This window comes from Anser anser (assembly GCF_964211835.1).
Source record: "Anser anser genome assembly, chromosome: 5".
Lineage (NCBI taxonomy): Eukaryota > Metazoa > Chordata > Aves > Anseriformes > Anatidae > Anser > Anser anser.
Genome location: NC_139725.1, coordinates 43,032,611 through 43,056,545, shown reverse-complemented (window position 1 = coordinate 43,056,545; position 23,935 = coordinate 43,032,611). Strand labels below are relative to the sequence as shown.

The following is a 23,935-nucleotide window of genomic DNA, read 5'->3' as shown; positions in this document are numbered from 1 at the left end:
TAGAGGAATTAAGGACACACACACACAAATAAAATTTATGATACAAAATCCTAACATGACAGAAAGCAAACCTGTCAACCTGCTGAAGCAAATAAGACTCAGACTACTTATTACTCCTTGCTCAAGGCAACAGAACTATGAAAAAGTTAACAGAAAACAGAAACCAAGGAGTTGGAGAGACATATCTGTATCTTTCTACACAAAAAAAAATGGAAGAGTGGCATAAAGCAAGAAGCAGAAAGAAGCATTTGACAGAGAGAAGCATTTAACATGCAAGGTCATTGCCTGCGAAAAGTTTGGAGACACTACAGAAGACAAAACACTTCCTACACTTCGCACAAGGAAAGTCCTTTTTAGCGTAACCTTGGTCCTCTTAACCAAGTTACCCCTGACAAGTCAATTCCACAGCACTGCCATCTGCTTCTGCTGCTTTCAGAAACCAACTGGTGGGGTGTAATGAGCTGTTCAGATGGAAGGGACCCAAGAGGATTCCAGAACTTACACGACCAGAGCCAGAGCCTTATATAAGTGGGAAATGAGCTGAGGCAACAGAAGGGGAGGTTACGTTAAGCCTGCCCCGAGGATTTGCAGTAAGGCTACCAGGGCTCAGACAATCCTCCAGGTGACGGTCCTTCATTCCTAGCGTGACACTTGGCCACTTAACACAGGCAGGCTGTTAGAAAGACATTGTAGTCACAGGCAGCTCTTCACCTGGTGGTCCATAAGGGTCTGGCAAGCCTGAAGCAGCTACTTCGTGTGAAGTGATGTTTCCCTAGAGCCCTACATCCCTGCTGCTTGCAGCTGGGCACTCAGAAGAAACACACAGTGATAAGAAAACAAAGAGGATGCGTTAAAGTAGGTGCAGCTGAAATACAAAATAGGGATTCCAGTCTGGGGAAGAGGAAGGGAGCAAAAATAAAAGAAGCTACCAAGTAAGGATGGAACAGGCTAGTAACTAGAAGGGAGTTCAGAAGCTGAGGAGAAATATGAGAGCTGTCATAAGCCAGTTTTAAGAAAGGATATAAAACAGTGCACAGCAGGCCACTGTAGAGCACACCCTCCTTCCCTGCAGGAAGTTAAAAACTAAAGCTAAACAGCAACAAAAAAAAAAAAAAGCCACGAATTTCCCTCATTTTCTCACGTGCCCCCAAGAAAGCTCCCAGCCTGCAAACACCGCAGAACAAGACCCCAGACAGAAGCAGTTCTGGAGCCCGCGCGGAGCGGCCCCCCCCGGCCCCGCCGAACCCCGCGGCCCCGCTCACCTCAGCCCGTCCGCGACCCCCTCCTCGCCTTCCTCTTCCTCCTCCTCCTCCTCGGCAGCGGACGAGCCGCTCTGCTCCGCGTCCCGCGCCGCGGCGCCCGGCATGGCCTCAGGCGGCTCTCGAGGAGCTCCCGGCACGCGCGGGGGCCGTTAGTGGCCGTCAGTGGCCGCCAAACGGCCGCGGGGGGCCCCAGCCCGGCCGCCTCAGCCGGCCCCGCTCGCGCGGCGCTTCCCCGTTACTACAACAACCGCCGCGCCCGGCCCCGCCCCGCCTCACCGCGCAGCCGCAGCCCGCCGCCCGCACTGCGCAGGCGCGGCGGCCGGCCTCCTCTGGCTGAGGGAAGGGGGCGGGACCGAGCGCGGCGAGAGAAGGAGCTGATTGGCGGCTGCCGCTCTCGCGCCGCGTGGCGCGCGGCCGGCGGCCAATGGGAGCGCGGGAGCGCGGTAAGGCCGGGCCCCGCCGGGGGCGGGCGCTCAGTGTGCCGCCGACCGGCTTGGCGGCAGGATGAGCCGGTTCCTGTGTGTGCTGCGCAGCTGGCTGCTCATGGTGTCCGTCATCGCCGCCGGGAACACCCTGCAGTGCTTCCGCGACTACAGCTTCGTCTCCGAGAAGCTCTACACCGCCAGCCCCGGCCTCGGTAAGGGCTGCGCGCATCGCGGGGCCGCGGCTCCCCGCCGCTGCCGGCCCTGGAGGGGCTCCCCTGGGGAGCGCTCCCCGCCGACCTCGGTTCTCTCCCCCCCCTTTCTTACGCAGTGAACGGGCTCCAGGCCCGGACGTTTGGCATCTGGACCCTGCTGTCCTCCGTGGTCCGCTGCCTCTGCGCCCTGGACATCCGCAACCAGACGTACGTGAGGGAGGCAGGGCGCCTGCCTGCTACGGGGCCTGGGGAGCGGCACGGGGGGGGGGGGGGGGGGCGTCCGTCTGAAAGGGCTTTGGGAGCAGCACAGCGCTCCAGCATTAGCTGGTTCTGCCTCCTGCCTGCGCGGGGAGAGCGTGCTCCTTTGTGTTGTGTTACCGGGAGGTCCGAGGGGATTTTGTGTCACGCATTTCTGAGCTCCAGCTTGGGAAGCATCTGCAGGTGTCGTTGCTGCTCTGTGGATGTTAAGCTAACTGCTGACGCTGATCCCACTGATACCTGGTACTTCTTTTCCTATGACAGCTCAGATAACGGCTGTGGCAGGCTGAGGGAGCCCTTGCTGTGGTCCTCCCACTCCGCCTTCTGTCATATGCTTTTACCTGGGGCTGATGACAAGGCTTGAGGCACAGTGTGTAGCTGTGGCAGGTGTGGCAGGAGGCAGACTGTCTGTCCCCTGTGGTGGCAGAAGTCTTTCTGAGCGGGATTTTCCTGCAGTGACTCGGGTCTGTGCTAGGCAGAGCCTGTGCTGGAGGCTGGTGGAACTCGCTGCTCTGTCACTGCCTCCTGCAGCCCCAGTGTCTGCCCAGGCTTGTCTGTGGTGGGGAGGCGCAGGGACTCCGACTACCTGTATTAATCTGTGGCTCAGGGGGTCGTGGCAATGGCAATTGCAATAAAGCCTCGTTTCTCAGAAGGATTTTGTATCTTGCAGCTCATGGACCTGCTCCCTTTCTACAGCTGTGGCCCCTAGAGGGTAGCAGAGCGCAGGTGGGAAGATGTCTTCCTGGGCGATGCAGCCTGTAGTCAGCCATGTCCTCTTGCCCTGTTCCTCAGCACATCCAGTTCTCACCTCTTTTTGCATGCACACTTGCTTCTCACTTCACCAGTTCCCTACCTTTGCTCTCCCCCTTTTGCTTACCTTCAGGCCAGACAGTGACAGTGGCTTTCAACGCACCAGCAAAGATGCTGCCCTGTTCTCCTCCCAGCTGTTGCCTGTGGAGCTTTTGTACCTCACTAGGCTGGGGACCAAGTGCCCTCTGTGCTCCCACAGCGAGGACGGACTGGGCAGCATGCAGGTTTACTGCTTTTCCTCTCAGCCATGCTCGTGCTATGGGGTGTGTGATAACCTGTTTCCTTCTGCTTTCCAACAGCCTCTATTACATCACGCTCTTCACCTTCTTTATGGCCCTTGCTCACTTCCTCTCGGAGGTCTTCATTTACCACACCGCAGCCTTGACAATGGGAATTATGGCACCCCTCATGGTGGCGAGTGAGTAGAGATCTGTGTCCTTCCCTCCTGCCCCCCGACTCCGTGGAGCTATCAGCTCCCCCAGAACTGTCCATGGGGCAGTGCAGGTGACTATCTCATCCGTCCAGCTCTTTCTACATGACTTAGACCATATCTCCATCACAGGTTTCTCTATCCTGGGGATGTTGATCGGGCTGCAGTACCTGGAGGTAGAAGCACTGTCACAAAACAAGAAGAAAAACTGAGACCGAGTGTCTTGTACAGGTCAGCATTGTCTCCTGTCTTCACTGCCAGACTTCCACGGGAGCTCTGTTGAACGTCCCCAGGACACCAGTCCCACCGGCAGCTCGATGTTGGACTCTGTCAATCATTCATTGCTGAGTGTTTTTTTCTTGTCCAGGCAACACTTCGACTGACCAATGTCAACGACCAGGCCCCAGGGGAGCTCATGTCAAAGCTTGCTGGGGGCGTTTGGTGAGCGCCTCCCTGAGGGGTGGCAGGGAATGTCTCTGGCATGCCCCATGCACTAAGGACTGCTCTCCCCGTGCACCTGTGGGGAGGAGGTGTAGAGCCACCTGGGATCCACTGAACACTTTAGACAGGAAAGAGGGATAATGTGCTGCCCCTGGCACTGCTGTGTAACTTGCATGTGCATGTTCTGCAGGGGCTGTTTCTAATAAATGACAGAAAACTGCAGGGCGTTGCGTCTGTCTTTTCAGCTATACAGGAGGGAGTAGAGGATGTACGACCTCGGAACAGGCAGTTTCTACTCCATGTTGCAGGAAAAATCCTCTCTTTACAGCAAGATGGGAGCCTTTCCTTGACTCCTTCCAACAAAGCTCCAGGTCTGACTGATCTCTCTCCCTCTCACACACAACCACAGGTTGTAGCTCTCCTTTCTGCAGCATACAAGTGACAGCAAACCCCGTGCATCTGTGAGGAAGGACTTTGCAGTGAGCTACAGCTACAACAGACAGAAAACAGGAACAGGTTGCTTAGACCTAGATGAAATAATGCCCACAACAGATGGGCAGTGCACAGAAGGCAGGATGGAACCAGCAGGAGCTGCTAGCTGGGAAGCCTGTGCATGTGAAGAAGAAAGGGAAAGGGGAAAAAAGAGAAAAACTGCACAACAGTAGCAGTAGGCAGAAAAAGGATTATTCTGCAGAATATTTCAGACTATTAAACAAAAAGCATCTGTAGACAGTTTCAAGTATTTAATATGAAATTGTCACCTTTCATTGTACATGTAATGTTTTTTAATATAAAATTCATATTTAAAAGCCATTTTAGACCCCATCCCTGCTCAATCCCCAACTATCAAAGAAAGGACTTTTATTTTGGTCAAAAGACTGCACATTTTCACTTAAAAAATGTTAAAAACTATGTTAGAGAAGGCTATTTTTATCTATTCCATATTTGTGCTTTGTTTCTGTTATTCCAAAATGGTATGTAGATCACCACATGATCTAAGTATAAGGACACTTGATGGCTCCCACCAGGGGATGGATGCTGGAAAGGAAGGCAAAGGGATATACGGGTCTCTCTCCCTTTGTGAGCGGAAGCTAAACAGCAGCATACAGAGGGGCGGTGTCTACAAGACACAAATGCTGGTGAGAGGGCTTCAACCCCCACCCTCTCCTCCTGTTCTCTGTTACAAGGGAGAAGTTTCCACATGACAGCACCTTTTTGTTCCCATCATGCTCAAAACACCTCCCCAGAGCAATGCAGGGCAACACAGCCCTGGCTGGTTAGCCCAGAATCGTACTCCACAGACTTTTATGTAGTGTCAAAAGCTGCAAAAGGCACTTTGTCATGAAGGAGGAGGATGTGATCCTCAGCCTGGGGAGCTTGTGGTCTGACTGTCCTGGTGCTAGTGCAGTGTTGAGCTGGGCTCAGGCTGTAGCTTCAACATCTGCCACCGAACTAGACCTTGCCTCCAACAGGAGACACATGAGTATCTCTCGGTTACTCCCACTACATAGGAATGTCAGAGCAACTTAAATTCTTGGTGGAGGTTTATCCTCAGCCAGATACAAAAACTGGTGCTGGCAGCAGCAGCTGCGCTGCTTTGCAGTGGCTGGTGATGTGCTGAGGGCCCTATCATCACCTGCGCAAGATACAAAAGAGCACAGGCACTCCGAGGAATCCCTCAGAGGGATCACAACTCCCCCAGGGTTACTCACAAAGTAAGCGTGGTCCAGCACCTGCATTTCAGGTCACACCTTCCCTGCGAGAGGAGACCACCTACAAGGTGCCACCCTCACGCGACCAGGCTTTTCTGAGCACGTGTGCTTTTCTTCCAAGTATATGCAGTGGGGGCAGCAGGGGCTTTTTCCGACTTCTCCTCTTAGCACGGTCTCTAGAACAGCAAGACGCAGAGGTGTAACTGACGAGAGCAACTCCCTTCTCGTTTCCCTCTTACAGCCTAGGAGCAGTTCTCAGCAGCCCCCCACCAGAATTGACATGTAACAGGAGGATGGTGTAAGTAGCAACGGTGGGAATGAGGGCGGGGGGAGGCAGGTCCTCCATCTCCCAGCTCTGCCACCCCTCTTTTTTACAGCTTTGATTCCTTGAGGACTATGGGAACAGCGCAGGCTTCTGGCATCACTTTCTGCAAGTCAGACAGAGGAAAAAATACAGTTAGGATCCCGGGTGGCCAGACCTAGGCTTCAGAGACCAGCTGGCCAGAGGCTGGCTCATTCACAGCCCCCTGCAAGTGTGCAGACATCAAAGAGCCATAGAATGGTTTGGGTTGGATGAACCTTTACAGATCATCCAGTCCAATCCCCCTTGCCATGGGCAGGGACATCTTCACTAGGTCAGGTTGCCCAAACCCCATCCGACCTGATTTACATCCCCAAAGGAGAATCACTACCCTCAGAAAGCTCAACCCGAGTGCACCTGGCTCCCTCCTCTGCCTCCAGAGGATTTTAGTGCTCACACAAGGGACACCGGGGCAGCAGGGCAGAGCAATGATCCCACTTCCCTTAAGCTACTTGCTGCAGTCCTCAGACGATGCCACTGTGATGTGAGGTCGACCTCAGAGTGGTGGAAGCTGCAGGGCCAGTTCTCTGGGCAAGGGAAGAAACTGGGAACTCCTCCTTCATGCCATGGAGAAGGGCAGTATCCGTGCAAGTGCCACAGAACCTGTATCCTGTGCACCCTCCGAATTTTACAGCAGGAGGCTCAGCACAGCAACTAGCTCCTCTCTTCTGTCACACCAGAGGGCCTCTTCATCTCCCAGACAGGTTTCTGGTAATGCTCACCTTCAAGCCTACTCATCCCCACCCCACCCCCGTTCAGCGCTGGCACCCCTCTGCCTACTTTCTTCCCTGACCCCAGCTTGGTCTTAAGGCTGGGATAATTCCCTAGAGTAGTACAGATAAGGCCTTCTTCAGAGTTCATTACTCATATCCTAAAGGGCCATAAGAAATAGAACAGAAACCTCTCCAAGTTCTGACTGCGTATAGTAAGACACCCCAACTGTCACTGATTCAGAGAACAGCATGCAGACTGGTAAGGGTAAATGTGGAGTCTCCCAGAGCCTGGGCTTTGAGGTAACTCACTGTGGGGCAAAACTCAGATCTGAGGCAGGAGCCAGAGGTACATGAGAAAGGCTCACGTCCCCAGTGCAGTTCAAGAGAAGTCCACGCAGCATGGAGGCAAGAGTTACAAAACAGTTTCATTCTGAGTAGCATCTTGCACAAACTGCAGCTGAAAAGGTTGTACAGAGGGCAGCAGCAATATTCCAAAGCACAGGAGTGAGGTCAGGAGAGCTTCAAAGGGATGCCTCGAGGCAAAAGCCAGGCAGTGCAGAAAAACCTCCTGCCAGCAGGAGGGGTTGCAGGAAGTAGTGCCAGAGGCAGGAATAATGGGAAAGCTGCATTCAGGCTTGGGAAATCCCACTAGAATGAATCAGAGAAGCATGCTGGCAGCCCTGAACAGGCTCCCCAAGTAGCTCTGGGGTCTCGACACCACTTACCTGCCGTGGAGCTACAGGAACACTGGTTTAGGAGATCAGCCAGCCAGCCTGCAGGGCTCCCCCACCTTGGGAAGGGAAGGCTGCTCCCACAGGTGGGAGTGTTGCAAGGGGATGTGCAGTTGGCCTGCCCGTGGCTTAGGGAGAAGAGTGCTTGCCACAGTAAATACAGGAAGGGAGCATGGAAGTTTAAGCAGGAGGTGGCATGCACACTGTTTGTGCCTACTGTGCAAGATTCCAGCAGTTCTGTTTTTTTGTGGGTTTTGTTTTGGTATTTTTTACTGAACTAGAGCACGCTACAGCTTGCAAGGTATAGAGGTAGAATGCTTTCCCTGAGGCCCTAACCAGCCTCTAAATCACACTTCCTTGGGATGAAAAGGAAACACACTTATGGGTATTCCACGGAGATTCATCACATGCATCTCTGCAAATAAACAACCACCAATACAAGGTACTTAGCCCTGAGCGAGCCTTGACCTATCCTATACATGGCTTGAGGACACAGCAGAACTTCAGTCCTGCTTTAAACAAATCTCTTCTTGTGGCTGTACATCCAGAATGACCCGTGACCTCAAAATCATATATATGCATCAGTGCTCATCTCTGCTGCTAGAGTAACATTCCAGATATTTTTTTTTAATTTTATTACAATTCAAAAACCAGGAAAGAGTCAGAAAGCACTCTACTCCATACTTTCTGCTATCAAGAATAAGATTTTGACACACACACAAAAAAACGTTAAATTTATCTTCCCCTATATAAAACCACTACAAAGTGCCCTGAATACACCTTAATCAGATTTGCTATTTTCAAAGAGATCTAACAAAACCCAGTTTGGAGGAGAAAAAAATAAGACAGTCCTGCCATCCTCTATAGGAGCAGATGAGCACAGGCTGTACGCAGCATATACATGACTGGTATGTATCCTGAATCAACTGGCAGTACCACGAAGCCTAAAGGCGGAATGTTGGAATGGCTTCAGATACACCTACGACAAAGGTAGCTCACAAAGGGACTCATCGTCATGCAAAAAGGGCATTTGATCCAAGTGACCTGAGATACAGAAAGCTGACCCTGCTAACGCTCTGGAAACTGACAGAAACAGGAGGATTGCTGGAACCAAATTACAGCTTTCTTAATAGAGGACAAGGTATTCACAGTGCCATTAGGCTAATTTAGATCCACTACGGGTTCTATTAATTGCAACATCTGATTAATTATAATCATAAGCAGAGAAGAGCACTGATGGAAGACGAAGTGCTTGTGAACACGAGGCAGGTCTTGCAGAAAGAAGGGAAGAACATCCCTGCAGTGTGAACACCCTCACCAAAAGCTCTGACAGGTGGCTGCTTAGAGGCTGTGATCCCTGGGCAGAGAGTCCAGGCTGATAAATGCTCGCTCTCTTCACTGAAGCTGCGGCACGATACACTCCTCCCTGCAAAGTCAACAGTTCAGCCAGATTCTCATCTTTCCATTTCGTCACCTGGACAAACTGCTAGGTGAAGGTCTCTCTGTGTAAGAATTAACATGTATGTTTTTCCCTTGTGTGTCTTAATACACTGGGAAATCAGGCTGTTCTGCAGTCCCACTCTGCACCAAAACTGAACATCCAGTTTAAAGTTGCAACAGTTCTCCACCGGATCATTTCTATATCTCCACCAGGAAAACTCAAACCTTGCTAGGCCAATACTCTGGAGGACGGGTCCCCACAGAGAATAGTAAGTCAGCCATCTGCCTCCACCTGCACCTCCACTGGGTCAATACAGGGGAAAGACACGCTGTCATCAACAGGGCCATGCAGCCCTGTGCAGTATTTCAGTGGGAAGGATGAGTCCTGCACAGCTCCACAACTCTGCATCCTCTGGAAGCTCTAATCCGACTCTGGAAGCCTGTCCTCTCCTTGCAACAGCCATACCGCAGCACGCCTGAGCCTCACACCGTCTGTTTTGCCGCTGGGATGTCAGCAGTAACACTGGCAGCTGTACCAAGGTAGGGCTGATAGCAGTGAAGGCAATAACGTAAGCTTCAGCCATCAAAAAAATTACCAGCACACCACCGCAGGCTCACCCAGCTCACACAGCTACAGTTTCTCAGTTACTTGGTCCCAAACTAACACCATACATGAACGCCTGCTAAAAACGCTATGGACTGCAATGTGGAAACAGCACTAGAAGTGTTCAGCCTAGAGGCAGATCTTTCCCTGCCCGTGTGACTGTTCCTCACGCTTGCATCAAAGCGTGGCGGCTTCATGCTCCCTGTAGCACACACTCCAATCTTTGCAGGATCACGGTTGTTTTCTCCAACACTCTCACTGCTGTTATCTGTTAGCCCTGTTGGCAGTGGCCACTAAGCGACAGACGCATTTAATGAAAAGCAAAGGGTAGTAAGGTTAACCTGACAGGGCAGCCAGCCAGCACAAAGCAGAGCACAGTGAGTAATAAAGCACTACACCCCAAGCAACAGCTGAGGAAATGCCAAGTGCAGCTGAGATTCACAGCAAGCACAGAGCTTTACAATTTTCAGAGATTCATATACCAAAAGGCACCAACCCAATGACTTCCTTAAGACAAAGTGTTTTTGTTTTTTGTTGTGTTTTTTTTTTTTCTTAAATCCTTCACGTAGTTGGCCACACACCCTGCTTGTGATGAGAGCCAACTCTTCTACAGAGCTCCTGGTATTACTTCCAGCCAAGAATCTGGGCAATAAAAGTATCAGAGAAAAGTCTCTACATACCTGCGCTTCCTCTCCCCAGTAACTTACTGACACTTCAGTTCTTCATGTGCTCTGATACCAGGCTCCGCCTTGCCGCACCTCTCTGAATGCCCCCATTTGATGCAAGTCTGGTGGGATCTTCACTGTTCAGGAAAGCCGTCTTATCTTTCCTCTCAGACCTGCCCCCAGGAAGGCCAGCACTCAGCACTCTGTGGCTGTTGTCGCTGACCCACAAGTGTCATTGGCTTGGTGCCTGTGCCACCCGTGAACGTTCAGACAGGCAGATTAGCATGATTCTCCTACCTTTGCGTGTGAGCTAGTGAACAGGAATGGGAATTGATGGGGTTAGGGTTACAAGCTACAGTCCATAATCCGTGATCTGATTGCTGCCTTGGAGTCTCTGTAACAACAGCCACAAGTCAGATCCCAGAAAAGATGGAAGCAAGTAGGGAGGGAAATGAGGGGAGAGAAAAAAATAAAAGAAGAGGAACAGGTAAAGAAAAACCCGTAAAAATCACCCAAGCACGTGTAAGGCAGCCATGCCATGTAGCAAAGCTCCAGTACATGACTCCATCGGAGCTCTCCACAAGGCAGCACGCGGTGCCTAAGCCCAGCTGACTGAGGCACCCACGTTAATGCAGAACACCAGGTTCAGCCCCACTTCAGTAGGTCAAGCGCCCGAGGTTGTTTGTTAAACCTGAGAAATAACCAGGTGAGCTTAGCCATTCGGAGGCCACATTTGGGGTGGGGGGTGGAAGGGGCATCCATCATGACTTCTACAGAGCATGGCTCCTCAGGGAGGAGGAGTTGCCAATGAAGTTTTTGACTGAGACCTATTACCTGACACACACATCTCTGGTTCTTACCGCAGTCAGTTCTGGAAGCTTTTAGGGTTATAGAAGTGAAACCTATACTACCTTTTGCTCAGCAGCAAGATCTTACAACTGTATTTTAGATTTATAGAAAAAATGGTAAAAGCATACAATTCATCTGGTAAGAGAAGTGTCTGACAAAGGTAAAGGACCTTATTATTATTATTAGGGATCATGTGCACTGCCAAAGGACCTTGATATTTCCTGGATTTCCACAAACATGCTTTGAATTAACAAGCAGTGTCACCAGCACTTCTCCCCATGGCCCTTGTTATCACAGGATCTGCAGAGAATGGTTTGGCCTTAAAATTTATCTTCTGCTTCATCACTCTAATCGAGGGATACAGGCAGTTTGGTGTGCATCAAAACAGACTGCTCTTTACCCCAGCTCAGCTTAGCTAAGTGTCTACTAGTTAACTCCACTCGTGCCAGGGTTCCAGGAGAGCAGTAGTCTTCCAGCTCAGACCTGTAGGCCCTGAGGCTCACCACTACTAAAATCAACCCAAGTTGACAGCCTCAGAGAAGAAAAAAAGCAGGAATTCTTCTTAAGTTATGGCAATGGGAGGGACTCCTTTACCCAAACTAGATCAACCATGCAGCCTTTTTTTTTTTGTCTACTCTAGAACTTTATGTGCAACAACCACCCAAGGCAGCATCAGTTCCCTCTGCTTTTCCTACCCTCTGCATTTATGCTCAGATAGTTTTGTAAAAATAAAGCAAATTAAATTAAATTAAAAAGCATATATTTTGTAATTGAAAATCCACCTTCCTGAGCAGCCGGTTGGAGCAGGGCTGCTTCTTGGACCTTCTGGTCTCTCTCCAGATTAGATTGGCTAGATTATCTGAAGGAAGGCAGCACTGTCGTCTGAAAAGAGCTGACTTGAGCAAGCAGAGAACAGAGCTTATGCACTTTGGTAGTCATGGTCGTTGATGGCTTCATGAACATGGAGTGGATGGCTCTGCTAACGTCCTAGAAGAGGAGCCCAGAGCAGTAAGAAGCGCCCCAAGAAACCACCCATCCCCTCTCTTTCCCTACAGTGAGAATTTCTGAGAACATCCACTGCAGTTCTTTCACTAGAGGTCCTCTGCCACATGCAAACAGCTGCATTTATTGCACAGCACACCACAGGAACTTGGTACCCTGAATTCTAGTGCTCACGCATGAACTAGCAGCCCTATCTATAGGGCTGCACGAAGCATGAGGAGGCAGGCTGCTCAAGCCCCAATTTGGGCTTTGCTACTCAGTTTCCTTGTGTCCCAAGCAATGAACAACACTTTGCAGCTGAGGACAGGAAATGTGAGGAACAACCTGCCTCTCTAAGGAGCTGGAAGAATGGTTACCCAGCTCTAAACAAGGGGAAAGCACTGAGTGCATTATTAGAGAGAGGCCAGCACAGCATTGCCCCACATCTCTCCTTAGGCAATACCAACACGTGTAAAGCCCTGCAAATTCCCAGAGGACCAGAGCCTACAGAGACTGCATGACATTAAAGCAAGCAAATATAGGCTCCCAGCAGCTGGCAGAGCTGGGATTACAGCCACCTGTCTGAAAATGCCAGCAAGGAACTTCCCCATAGGCTGGGCAAGTGGTGGGATAAGAAAAGAGAACCACAGCTACAGCTGTAACTCAGAAAGGGCCAGCCCCATTCCTAGAAGGGAGGAAGGTTGGGGGTTGTCCTGAGCTAACAGCAGGGGTGCAACAGGGATTGAAGGGGAATTACTCACTGTACATTCATTTTCCGCATTGGCCTGCTGTCTTTGGAGATCAGCCTTAATGAATGCTGGGGACAGAGGGAGGAAGAGAAATGTAAAGGCAGTTCAGTTGCCACACAGACCCCACATCAATATCCCCAGGACTCTAAGGGGCAGCAGAGGAGAATGCACAATGACAAGCAATGGAAACCACTCTCCCGGAGGAGGAAGACAATTCTCAAACAGGCAGGGCACATACTCCTTATTGCAACACACAGAAAGCACATCTTGGAGACCCCAGCCAGCAGCCAGGGCAAGAAGCCTTGGATCTTCTTTGTAACACAGGCCAGACGCTTGAAAAAGCACAACAGCTTTGCTATGGGGCTGCCATGAGGGTCCTGCCCTTTCCTGAAGGCACCACTACACACCAAAGCCCTTTAATTCACATGCCAAGCCCAAGGGGAAGAGTCACAGCAGAACACAGAAATTTAATTACCTGTCATAATGGTCCCCAGGAGCAGGAAGGAACAAAGAAAGAGGTTTCCTGCCTTTGTCCCATAGTGATCCATGATCTGCCCTTGGCTGATGGTGAAGGCAATACCGAAGATCTACAAGCAAAGGCAGGGTCAAGCTGTAGTGTTATCATGAAGCAGCCTGAACAGCTTCCCAGCTTTATCTCAGTATCTGAGCATAGAGGCCAGACAAGCTGTTGGCCTGCCTAGGCTGAAGTTTGGTTATAAACACATCCAGGGGCACCTCCTCACAGCTAATAGAAAAACAGGTGACCCTTAATGCTGGAATCCCATCTCTCACTGGAGAGGAGGCAGGTCCTGGGCTGCTAGGAGCAATGTTGGAAAAGGCAAGGATGACTGCTATCCCGACGGACATTCTCCTTAGCAGAAACAGAACAGAGAAATGCCACAAGGACTGTCACTTGAAAAGCCACGTCCTGATGCGCTTGGATTTGCGGTTCAAGACAATAATCACATACAAGAAATGGGGGTGAGGGATGGGAGTTTGATATATCTGCTTTTAAAGAGGCAAGAGAAGAAAAACCAGAACACCTACCTGTGCTGAGACATTAAGGAGTCCTGATGATGTTCCCTCTGATTCTGGGTATGTCAACTCTGCAGCAAACTCAAAGCCCAGGGGAAGGTACCCTGTCATGAAAAATCTGTAAAGGAACACAAGGAAAAGGCTCAGTAACTGCTAGGAAGAAGACTGAGGAGGCACAATGAGCCCAAATCCCTGTTGGGATGCTTGACTGACTGCATGGAACGTTTCCCCCTATTATTGCCACAGCCCATGCAGCTGAGTCCCTCTTCACAGCATAGGTCTCCCTCCTACCCACAAATACTTTTGCCCACGGCCTCGGGGCAAAGGACCTGGCAAAAATGAGGCATTAAAAGCAACATCTCCCACAAGCAGCTCTGAAGGGCATCACCCCCAACACAGTCCGTCAGCCACCCAGGCCCACATGCTTTTCATTCCTCCACCCTGGCCATCTATGGCACCCCCGTCCCATTCACTTCCCAAATGCTTTGCCTTGATTACCTGGGACATTTAAGGCAGCTGCGAGCATGAGCAGGCTGTGCTAATGCCCCTGAGTAACAAAACACGAGAGTGATGGGAAGCATGGATCTTTTTGTCCTTATCCCATGGGGGAGCAGGCTATGGCTCTTCCCAATCCCTCCAGGACCATGACTCCTGCCTCCCTGCCATATCCTATTAGCTTACATACAGAGAAAAGCAGCCTGCACATGAACTTACCCCAGCACACCTGCAGTCACAAAGACCACCCAGAGGTGGCCTAGACTCAGAGTGAAGGTGTAGACTATCATTCCCACCAGAGACATGATATAGACCACTAGCGTCGTCTGTCTGCAAGGAAAAGCACAGTCAGGGTTTTATTTAATTAAATCCTACTATTATTTTCACCCACAGATCTTGGTATAGTTTGCAGCACATGGTAACAAAAAAAAACTTGCACAGCTTTCTCATATCCTTACAACAGACAGAGGAACTGGACTGCTACAGAGCCCAGCATGGTCTACACACACAGCAGGAGAAGCAAAACCAGGACCTAGGAGTTCCCATATCCCGACCTCACAGAGGGTTAGCTCTGCGTGGGGTCCGGGCATCACACCTATGAGGAGGCACCTGTGGGGCAGCCAAGAAGCTCAGGTCCCCAGTCCAACAGGGGACACCAGTCTGGTCAAAAGCGGGCTGACTGCAAGAGAGGCTCAGGGCAAGAATTACAGCTCATCGTGCTGCACAGACCAAGTCCGAAGCAGGTGGGGTTTCCATAAGCAGGAGTCTCCAAGCCATGCAGGATTCAGTGCTAAAATACATGCTCAGCAGCATGGCCTCCAGGAAGCACCTGTGACCCTACAAAGCTTAGTCTCTGCTAGCAGGGACAGTTGGGACATCTGGATAATACTTTACACCCAGCCCAACTAGTTTTGGTCTCAGTGCAGAGGTCTCAGGTTAGTCCTATGAAATCTCACCCAATTTCCCAGCCTCGTGGCTCAAGTACTGTACGCAGTTTGTAACTGATTCACAGTCTTGACAGTTGCCCATATTTGCACTTTGTTCATCTCCAGGCAAAGAGGATGAACGAGTTAGTGACCAGATGTGGTCAGGACCTTGTTTCACATTGATGCTGTGTCATTAGTCAAGCTGCAAGAAGGAAGTTCCCAGAACACACGATCCCTCACTAAGAACTAGAGGAGGCTGGCTCAGAGAAGCAAGCAGCTCTTGCAGGTTAAAGCAAGTGGTGCTTTCCACTGGAGTTGCAGAACTAGGGGGAAAAATGGAGGAAGCTTTTCCATCTTGTCGCAGATACTGCGTCTACCACACGTTAGCTGGCTGAAGGAGACAACAAGCTTTCCTCGTTAATCTGTTTCCCCCACTCATTAGGCTTCAGCAGTACAAAAGGAACTGACAAACACTTAGGAAGGAACAAGACCACAGGCTTGCGTACTGTGGAAGTCACTCACCAGGAAGGACCCTAAATCTCTGCACTGAGCTGGTCCCTGCCTGCCACAGTCCCTAAGTGGGACTTCAGCAGACAGCCCCATTGCACCTCTTGCTGCAGGAAATAGCCTCAAGCACCCAGGCAGACTTCTGCTAAATCGGACTTCAGGAAGACCACGCTCCCCTGAGTATACCACTGATGACAAAAAAGGAGATTTAGTGCTCGGCAGTCTACACAAGGCCCAGATTTTTGCATACAAGCAAAGGGCTTAGCTGAGACATGAGTAGATGGGGCACAGGGAAAAAGGAATCCCCCGGGAAAGGCACCAACACAGCACTTGCTCAGGAAGTGGTCTTTTGTCACCACATTCACTGGGCAGAGGGCAAGGAGAACGCTCTGTGGCCCTAGGGGCACCAGGGCATGGCAGAATGCCTTGTTTTCCTTGATAAGCCTCTTATCATAGCCATAAATATCTTACAGGAGAGAGAAAAACGTGAAGAAGAAACAGACTCACGGAGGACATCTGGAAAGCATCCTGGTGTTTTTAGCAATCTGTGCCCATGGTGGCCTGGCAGGGACTGAAAATCATCCTTGGCTGGGACAGGCACAGCCAGCCTCCCCTGAGAGGATACCCACTGTAGTGAGTGCACGGTGGAAGTTACACATCCTGCTACATCACCTTAGGACAACTGGGCTTAACCTATCTCTGTGCCACAGGGTGTGGGAAGGAAGCTTGGGCACCAACACAGCACCAGCTGGTTTTGCATTTCCATGGCAAAGGGAAATCCATGAAGGAGCTGACACACTGATCATTTCGGTGAATCTGTGCTGTCCTGACACTTACCTGCCCCACAGCCACATTCACAGCCTTTTTAAGAGGTGGACTAAAGAGCTTGTACAAGGGACCGGGAAGAAAGAGAGACCCTGGGGAGGAAAGGCAACCAGGGTCAGAGCCAGCAGGGCACAGGACTGAAGTGGAGAGCACCACCTCTGCTGTTCAGCCAACTCCAGAGGAAGCTCTCAAGCAAGAAATAGCCATGGCCCAGCTCAACTGTGTCTCACAAGGTCACACGGACAAGGAAAGCCAAAGGAGCAGGACCAGATTCACAAGGGATCTGAGCTGCAGGAACACTGGAGGCTTATCAAACAGCACCTGAAAGAACAAATGAACAAGGGGCAGGTGGGCTCGCAGCTCACTGTACAGCTTCAGCTGCTCACTGGGATGTTCTGTGCAGCTCCAGTGCTCTCTGCTGCATGGGCTGGGATGACAGACAGCCTCTGCAGGCTTTACCACCAGGACAGCACATATTCCAGGCTGAACAAGACCCTAAGTAAAGGCTTTGTTCCCATACTCCCAGAAGGATCTCACTGTTGAAGACACAGGCATCAAATTCTGGACATGGGAAGAACTGGAGAGCGCTGGCTTGAGGGTTTTTTGCTGTTGATTTTTTTTTTTGTTTGTTTTCACCACCTCCTTCAACATTTAGTTTTATAATACTTGTGACCCTCATATAAGAAAAAGAGGACAGCCTCGGTAAAATATTTATGTATATGGCACAATACGGTGAAGGCATGTTCACTACACAAGGAATAGCCTGGAGGCCACGTGAATACTGCCCTTAAAAGCCAAAGAGAAGCACTCATTAATCCAGTCCCTAAACCCCTGATTCTAAGCCAGGCTCCCCTACAAATACCAAGGCACCCAAAGCAAACCAGCAGTCTCCAGGTGTCAGAATCCCATCTCTCCTCTCGGCCAGGAACCTGAAGGATGCACGGGGATCTCTGTTTAACTCAACGTCAGAATGTGTTCTTTTAAAGAGGTGCTCTGCTCTCAGCCCGACATCCCACCAAAAGCAGCCCGCGCTCTGGGACGCCTCGCTCGTCACATCACTTGCGTATTTGCATGGGCCAAATCTGTGCCTGTTAATTCCAAAATAAGAACAGTGCCGGGGCTGCTGGAGGGACTTGCCTGCCAAATAAAAGCAAGAATGCAAGGCCATTTGGTGCCTGAGCACAACAGATGGGGGAAGCCTGACTTAGCACAGCCTCACCCTTGCACAGAACTGCTGATGGGACAGTAAAGATCAAACATCCATGCAGTGCTCTGCAATGCCTTGTGTTATTAACCTCCCCCTGCTCCTCTCAATCACAGCTGGATCCCATTGATTTGCTCCTCTCTCTCTCCCCAAGCTGACTAAAAAAGGACTTGACATCTTTCCTTCCTGATTTTCATGTGCTTACCATTTCATTCCTGACAGTATCTGAGCAGCGGAGAGAAGGGGGAGGGTACCTACCTAGAACATCTGGCATCTTGACAGTTTTTTAAATAGACTTTTAAATGAGGCTAAATAAAGACTCTGTAGTATTCAGAAAAAATTTTGCTCATTCCACAGAAATCCCACTTAGTGGGCTGCAGTGGAGAGCAAGTTCTTCGCAGTGTTTTTGCTCACCTACGGCTAAGTCTATCCTCAGATACCCTTACGAGTCTGTAGGATAAAATCCATGGGTGGCAGAGGCCTATTTTTCTGCACTCTCAGACAGCTCTGCCCGCCTACGTGGTCCCTCCAAGCAGGGACATTGGAACAAATCCCAGATTTATTTTTCCTGTGCTGCCAAATTGCAAGTCCCGTCTCTGCCTCGTAAGCCACAGAGTTCTTCAGCGTTCGTGCTACAGCCAAGCTCCATTTAGGGAGAGTCAGGAGGAGCATCCACCCCAGCAGTGCCAGCTGAGGCTACCTTGCCACTAGCCCCGGGCTGGGAAGAGCCAAGTCAGACTGCACAGTTAGCTAGTGCAGCTCACAACATCTGTGTTTCCACTTCCTCGGCCTGTCAAATGAGAAATAATCGATGGTACACGATCTAGAAAAGGCAACGAGCAACCTGCTGGTCTCTCTATTAGTCATCTGCTCCTGTCCCCCAGCACCCCCAGGAGTCCTCGCGTACCATTCTTCTTGTCACAGGAGCCCAGTTCCTGCCCATTTTTGGCCTCTGTACTTGACAGCTAGGACTGCAGGCCGCTTCAGAAGCTGCGAGCCCACAGCTTGCCAGATTCACCCAAACTGCAAATAGCAGGGTATGCTGGCCAGATCTGCTTTCCCAACCCACCAGGCAGCAAATCCAGAATCATCCACCCACAACCTCAGCACCCTTTGCCCCTGCCCTGAATACAGCAGCGCACACTTGCACAATGCCTCTGGGCACTGGATTCAATGCGTCTTTCATTACGCAGGACAAAGATTCACAGAAGCTGGTTTGTAAGGGCAGAGAAATGGTCTGGTACAGTCATTACTCTGCTTGTGCCAAGAACTCTCTCATCCCTGGCAAAGGAGCTGCCAGGCCATCTCATCCTCTCCCTGTGCTTCCCTAGGGAGCATTAGAACCAGACCCTGTATGGGTCCAGCACAGACAAACACGCTGCTCCAAACTTCACTTTAGACTAACTGGATTTTCAAGAACCATGGTTTTTTTTCCTACAAACCTCTCCCAGCAATTCAGTACTTCGACGGCTGAGTTGCAGCTGCGCTGGGTTGCTCCTTGCACAGAATGGGAGAAGAGCAGATTCACTAGGGGCACAGAGGCAAATAAGGGACTTACTTGTAGGTTTTGGTTCTGTCCAACCAGAGGCCAGAGAGCAGAGCCCCAGCCATCCCCGACAGTACAATGGTGAGTCCGATCCTGCCAGCATTCACCTCCTTCCCCTGTGGTAAGACACACACACAAATGCAGGAGCCAAGTCACAGCCAACAACGAGTGAGGTGTGGAGAACCCAGACAGGAAGAGAGAGAAAAGTTAGTGTCCCACACACATCTTCTCCTGTTAACATGCTAACCAGAAGCAGCGTTTGCAAGAACCCTTTTGGGCCTAGGCACTTCCCTATGAGCCAGCCCAGCACGAACAGGTACTCTCAGGGGAGTCAGCATAAGCCCTACAATGCCTGCTGGCATCCGGATTGGGCCAGACCAGCCAGGGGGACCCGCTACAAGGCAGCATGGACAAGCTGTATGGCCCATTGCCCCAGCAGGAAGCACTGCAGGAGCTCAGTTCAGCTGCTGAGGCACTCCACCCTTCTGCCACAGGAGCGTAAGCAGCCTCCAGGCACAGTTGTGCCAGCAGAAATCACTGTCAGGAACAGGGCAGAGCAACTGATGGGAGAAGAAAACACACCCTCATCACTTAGGGTATAAAGGAGGTGTCTTTGCTAGAGCTCACCTGCTTCTCACAGGGTGTTGTAAAGAATAGAAAGAACCAACGCTCTCAAGCCAGCCCGCCAACCTGCGCCAGAGGCAGGCAGAAGTGCTGTAGTACTGTATTTCTCACAGGCTCCTTGAGCAGCTAGCCCAGCTGGACAACAGCAGGCTGGAGAACAGCAAGCATCAGAGGGCCGTGAGAACTGGGTGCACTTACTGGGTAGTGATGGATCACCATGCGGTTCAGCAGAGTGGACAGGGAGTAGAAGCAACCTGTATTCAGACCTGAGAGGGGGATAAAAACGCAGCACATTCAGTTGGCTACTCTCCTGCTGGGTTGTGAAAGGGCAGGAACGCAGCAAGACCTTTGGGACAGTGTCCTCTAACAAGGCAGCAGAGTACCAGGAGAGCCAGCTGGACTGGCTGGACAGAGGTTACTGGCAGAAACGCAGACCAAGGACAACTAGATCTCAGCATGCAGGAGGAAGCACCCTACGGTTTCAGGATGGTTCTTACCTGAAGAAGAAGAAAGGCTGTGCATATTTCTAGTACTGAAAGGTCATGCAAGTCCTTCATACGGTCTCAACCCTCCCCTTATAGCCAGAGGCATCTTCAGCAGTGGAGCTTTCTCCTCTCCCCAGCTAAAGTAAAATACTGGCAAAGCATCCACCTCAGCATCACTCCCCTAAAAAGGGCCTGGGATTCAATGAACACCAGTGCCATTGACTAGCGGGGTTTCCTTCCCAAAGCACCACCTGACAGCATTCTCCCTGCTGACAGGCAGTGAAGGACAGCCTCCCAAAGCCAAGAGATACCAGAAGGCAAGTGGGAGCAGAGCTGACGGCGAAGCACAGACAGCACTTCCCCCAAGCACCTGGCGTGTGCGTCTGCATGGGAAAAGGCTTACATTTTTACAAGATATCACTGAAGCCTGAAAAACAAAATAAAAAACAACTGTGAAAGTAATTGTCTTTCTGAAAGGGAAGTTAGATTAACTGTTACAGGCGTCAGCCACCTGGTGAAGGTTTCTCAGTATCGCCCAAGGTGAGAATGGAAACCGTTGGGGGAGATACTGGTCAAGCCCCATTCAGACACTCTTTTTCAGCATACAAGCAACTTTGAGCTCAATGCCTCCCTGAAGGTCACAGAACACAAAAGCCCCCTCCTTCCCCCCCATGGAAACATCCACGTGGAATATCCATGTGGGCACTGGAGCAGCAGTACCGCAACGGCTCCACTCTCACCTTGGGTGATACTGAGAAACCTTCCCCAGGTGGATGAGGTCTGTAACAGTCAACTCAACTTTCTTCTCAGAAAGTCATTTACATTTGCAGTTAGTTTCTCTTCAAGGCTTCAGTGATCCTGGTAGGGGGAGGGACGGGGACACATTTCACCACTGCAGCTCACACATCTCTAGGCTCCAGAAGGTGGCATGGGTTTTAAAATTCTGGCTCAGACGTCTGAAATCCTGACAGCCCAGACACATGTCAAGTTCCCACTTCCTGCTTTTCCTCTTTCAGCCTCAGCTAAAAGCAGAAACATGGCACTACGTGATACAGAAGTGCAGTCTAGCAGGCAGAGCTCTGACAAAGGGAACAAAATCCTGAGCTGTAACTCCAGTTCCCCTGCCCCTGAAGCCCTGAGCGATCCTGCTGTGCCCTGCCCACTCCTCCACGGGGAGGCTGCAAGCCCACTGCCCTGCACAGCTCCTGAAGTGCTCCAAGGAGCCACCAGGTTGACAGCTGGAGGGGAGGTCACACTTCCTTCACACACCCTCCCCAACAACACTAAGCAGAGCTAACTCCACAGCTCCACGGGACAGAACAGATGAAGAATCTTACGCAAGTAATCCCGTAAGCCGATTGCCTGTAACAGGGGTCCCTGCTCCAAAAGCACGTCTCAGCACAGACCAGCGCAGTCCCTCTACCCACTACTGCTTCACCTCAAAGCTGGGCATAAACATAGACCAGTCATATGTGCGCCTCTGCTTCTCACCCAGCCAAGAGGACGGCAACCTGGTGGGGACAGCCAGGGGCAGCCAGACTCCGACAGCTGATGCTGTCAGGGCGCCAGCTCCACAGAGGCTCGGTGATGTATGTGATTTCCCAGAGAAAGAAGGGCCCCTTCTCCCAAGCTGGGTAGAAAGAGATGCGGAGTTGGCAGCAACACTTGGCACCAGAGTCAGACAAAATATTCTAAGAATCGAGACAATGTGCCCAATTTGCATTTGTGAAGGCTGGCAAATGAAGTATGCATTTTACATGTCACAGTTGCTCAGTGAAGTTTCTCTGTGACTTACAGCCAGCTGTTTGAATGCCTGTACAATAGGCGAGGGATGTTTCCAATGGCAGTGCCCAATTGCCCACACAGATGAGGAAACCAGGACTAGTAGCTGAGAAAAGAACAACCAAAGATCCAATCCCACCTGATTCATTAGTTAGTTACCATGGTTTGCTTGTAATGTGCTGCGTAACAACATTTTTGAGACCTCACAGTGTCTCCTCTATTTTACAGAGGCCAGAAAGGGGAAGTTTATTGCCCAAGGCTCCAAAAGGAGCCCTTATTAAGCCCTGGACTAGAACTCAATTCTCCTGTAACTAAGCAGCGTAGTGCCTACATGCCAGGCTACTGCTCTTCTTCTTCTTCACCTTCATCATCTTCCAGAACAACGGTTCCTTGTGCAGATCTCCTCAGTTGCCCTGCCTTCTCCTCACCACCCCATCACCTTTCCAAATGCTGATTCTTCGGAACTGTCTCATCACTCCCACTTCACAAGCCTTTCCCAGCCTTTCCCACCTTTTTCCTTCCTGCTGTCTCTCCGTAGCTACACACAGCGTCACTGCAAAGTCCAACCCAGTGAACTCAGAGTTCCTTAATGCCCACTCCATGTCATGCCTCAGCTTTACTGAAGCAATGCCAACGGTCTTTGGGAAAAGGCAGGCTGAGGGTTTCCCTGAGAAACAGTTGACCCACACTACACAGATGCAGTGCCACCGATGTTTCCAGCACTGCAAGTCTTCCCGCAGGAAAGGAGTCGGCAGGTGCTGGTCGTATCACTTTACCTTAGAGATCTGCAGCCCTGTTCTGACCTGGCGTCATGTGAGGGCCCCCAGTCTTTCTACAGCCAGAGGAAATGAACCAGCAGGCCATTTCCCACTCTCTCTACTAACAAACACTATGTTAATATAAAAGCTACAAGAGGCTGTAGGTATCTTCGTGTGTTAGATGGGGAAGATGACTCAGTTGCACTCACTTGGCTGCAGCTGTCTTAAATCTTGTCCAACATAACTTTTGACTTGAGTAGGAAATACTGTCCCCATTTTAAAGCCAGACTAGTTAAGAAAAAAAAGTTTCTCTGCTTAGTTCCCTCTCTGAGTAGCAGTCACCTTATCTTCACTGCCAGCAGCCTGAAAGTCAAGTTGGAGATTGACAGGAGGCTGACATAGGCAGGAGCAGAATAAATGCACAGACAAGTGGAAGACAGACGGGAATATGAGCCACTGAATGCTTTCCACATCATTTGTGACTGCCAGGAGGGAATTATCCCACGGAGATCAGATTCTAAACATGCTCTTCGTACTGGGAGTCTGCCTCTCTCCTCCAGGGCCTGATTACCACTGGTAGAATTAATGCTTTCCCCTTTCTTTTCCCCGAAGCATGTGAATGAGCAGATGTCACAATCCAGCTTTTAGCCAGTCTGCCTCTGACAGTTTCTCCCACCTCCACTTTCACAGAGGTCATCAGGTACTAGGGACGGGGAGTGAGGAGCAGCTGCAACACAAACCAGCAGAGCCTAAGGGTGGTCTGATGGGCATTTCTAGAAGCCTACCGCAACGGGAAGGGAGAAGAGATTTCAACAGGTCCAAACACCATCAGTACTCCCAGAAGGTACAAAGCCACCACCTCACTCTCTCCTACCTGACTTGTCACTCACAAAGTTCTTTAGGCACAGCTGCTAGGGGAACCACAGAAGTTCAAGAACTATTTATCTTTCCTCCTGAGGAGCTTCCACAGCAAGCAGGGGGGAAATGGGGACAGACCTCTCCGCAGAACGGCTGCCTAAAGTATATCCTATCCTATCATACAGGTGTAGGCTGCAGTGGCCTCCCCTGTCTCTGCTAAAGAGAAGAATACTTCTCCATATAACAA

At 50.7% G+C, this 23,935-nt stretch overlaps 3 protein-coding genes across 16 annotated transcripts in view; 1 reads left to right on the top strand and 2 right to left on the bottom strand.

Moving 5' to 3' along the window:
* TTLL5 (tubulin tyrosine ligase like 5) overlaps positions 1 to 1,570 on the bottom strand; it is a 128,528-nt gene extending 126,958 nt beyond the window's left edge. For 3 of the 8 annotated variants that reach the window (XR_014585487.1, XM_083839745.1, XM_083839746.1), the window contains exon 1: positions 1,263 to 1,569. Coding sequence is in view for 7 of the 8 variants with exons in the window: in XM_083839745.1 (XP_083695871.1) it covers positions 1,263 to 1,366 (104 nt within the window). In the remaining variant the exon portion in view is untranslated. Of the gene's footprint in view, positions 1 to 1,262 lie in introns of all 8 variants that reach the window. The other 5 variants (XM_083839741.1, XM_083839743.1, XM_083839740.1 and 2 more) reach the window with 3 other exon arrangements.
* Positions 1,571 to 1,718: 148 nt separating this feature from the next.
* On the top strand, positions 1,719 to 4,060 carry ERG28 (ergosterol biosynthesis 28 homolog). Of its 4 annotated transcripts, XM_083839753.1 has the most exons (5): positions 1,722 to 1,899; positions 2,016 to 2,106; positions 3,267 to 3,385; positions 3,530 to 3,628; positions 3,765 to 4,060. In XM_083839753.1, the coding sequence occupies exons 1-4, from the start codon at positions 1,767 to 1,769 to the stop codon at positions 3,607 to 3,609; spliced, it is 423 nt and encodes a 140-aa protein (XP_083695879.1). In that variant the 5' UTR covers positions 1,722 to 1,766; the 3' UTR covers positions 3,610 to 3,628; positions 3,765 to 4,060. The 4 variants fall into 4 exon arrangements, with proteins under 4 accessions (XP_083695881.1, XP_083695880.1, XP_083695879.1 ...); XM_083839755.1 differs by lacking the exon at positions 3,267 to 3,385 and having other exon boundaries at positions 1,719 to 1,899; XM_083839752.1 differs by having other exon boundaries at positions 3,530 to 4,060.
* Positions 4,061 to 4,564: 504 nt separating this feature from the next.
* FLVCR2 (FLVCR choline and putative heme transporter 2) overlaps positions 4,565 to 23,935 on the bottom strand; it is a 34,796-nt gene continuing 15,425 nt past the window's right edge. Inside the window, exons 4-13 of one of the 4 annotated variants that reach the window (XR_014585488.1) lie at positions 20,004 to 20,071; positions 19,194 to 19,297; positions 14,393 to 14,503; positions 13,691 to 13,796; positions 13,119 to 13,230; positions 12,656 to 12,711; positions 11,696 to 11,900; positions 10,362 to 10,458; positions 10,080 to 10,237; positions 4,565 to 5,978 (exon numbers count right to left, since the gene is read on the bottom strand). Coding sequence is in view for 1 of the 4 variants with exons in the window: in XM_083839747.1 (XP_083695873.1) it covers positions 5,922 to 5,978; positions 12,656 to 12,711; positions 13,119 to 13,230; positions 13,691 to 13,796; positions 14,393 to 14,503; positions 19,194 to 19,297; positions 20,004 to 20,071 (614 nt within the window). In the remaining 3 variants the exon portion in view is untranslated. The remainder of the gene's footprint in view (positions 5,979 to 10,079; positions 10,238 to 10,361; positions 10,459 to 11,695; positions 11,901 to 12,655; positions 12,712 to 13,118; positions 13,231 to 13,690; positions 13,797 to 14,392; positions 14,504 to 19,193; positions 19,298 to 20,003; positions 20,072 to 23,935) is intronic. The other 3 variants (XR_014585489.1, XR_014585490.1, XM_083839747.1) reach the window with 3 other exon arrangements.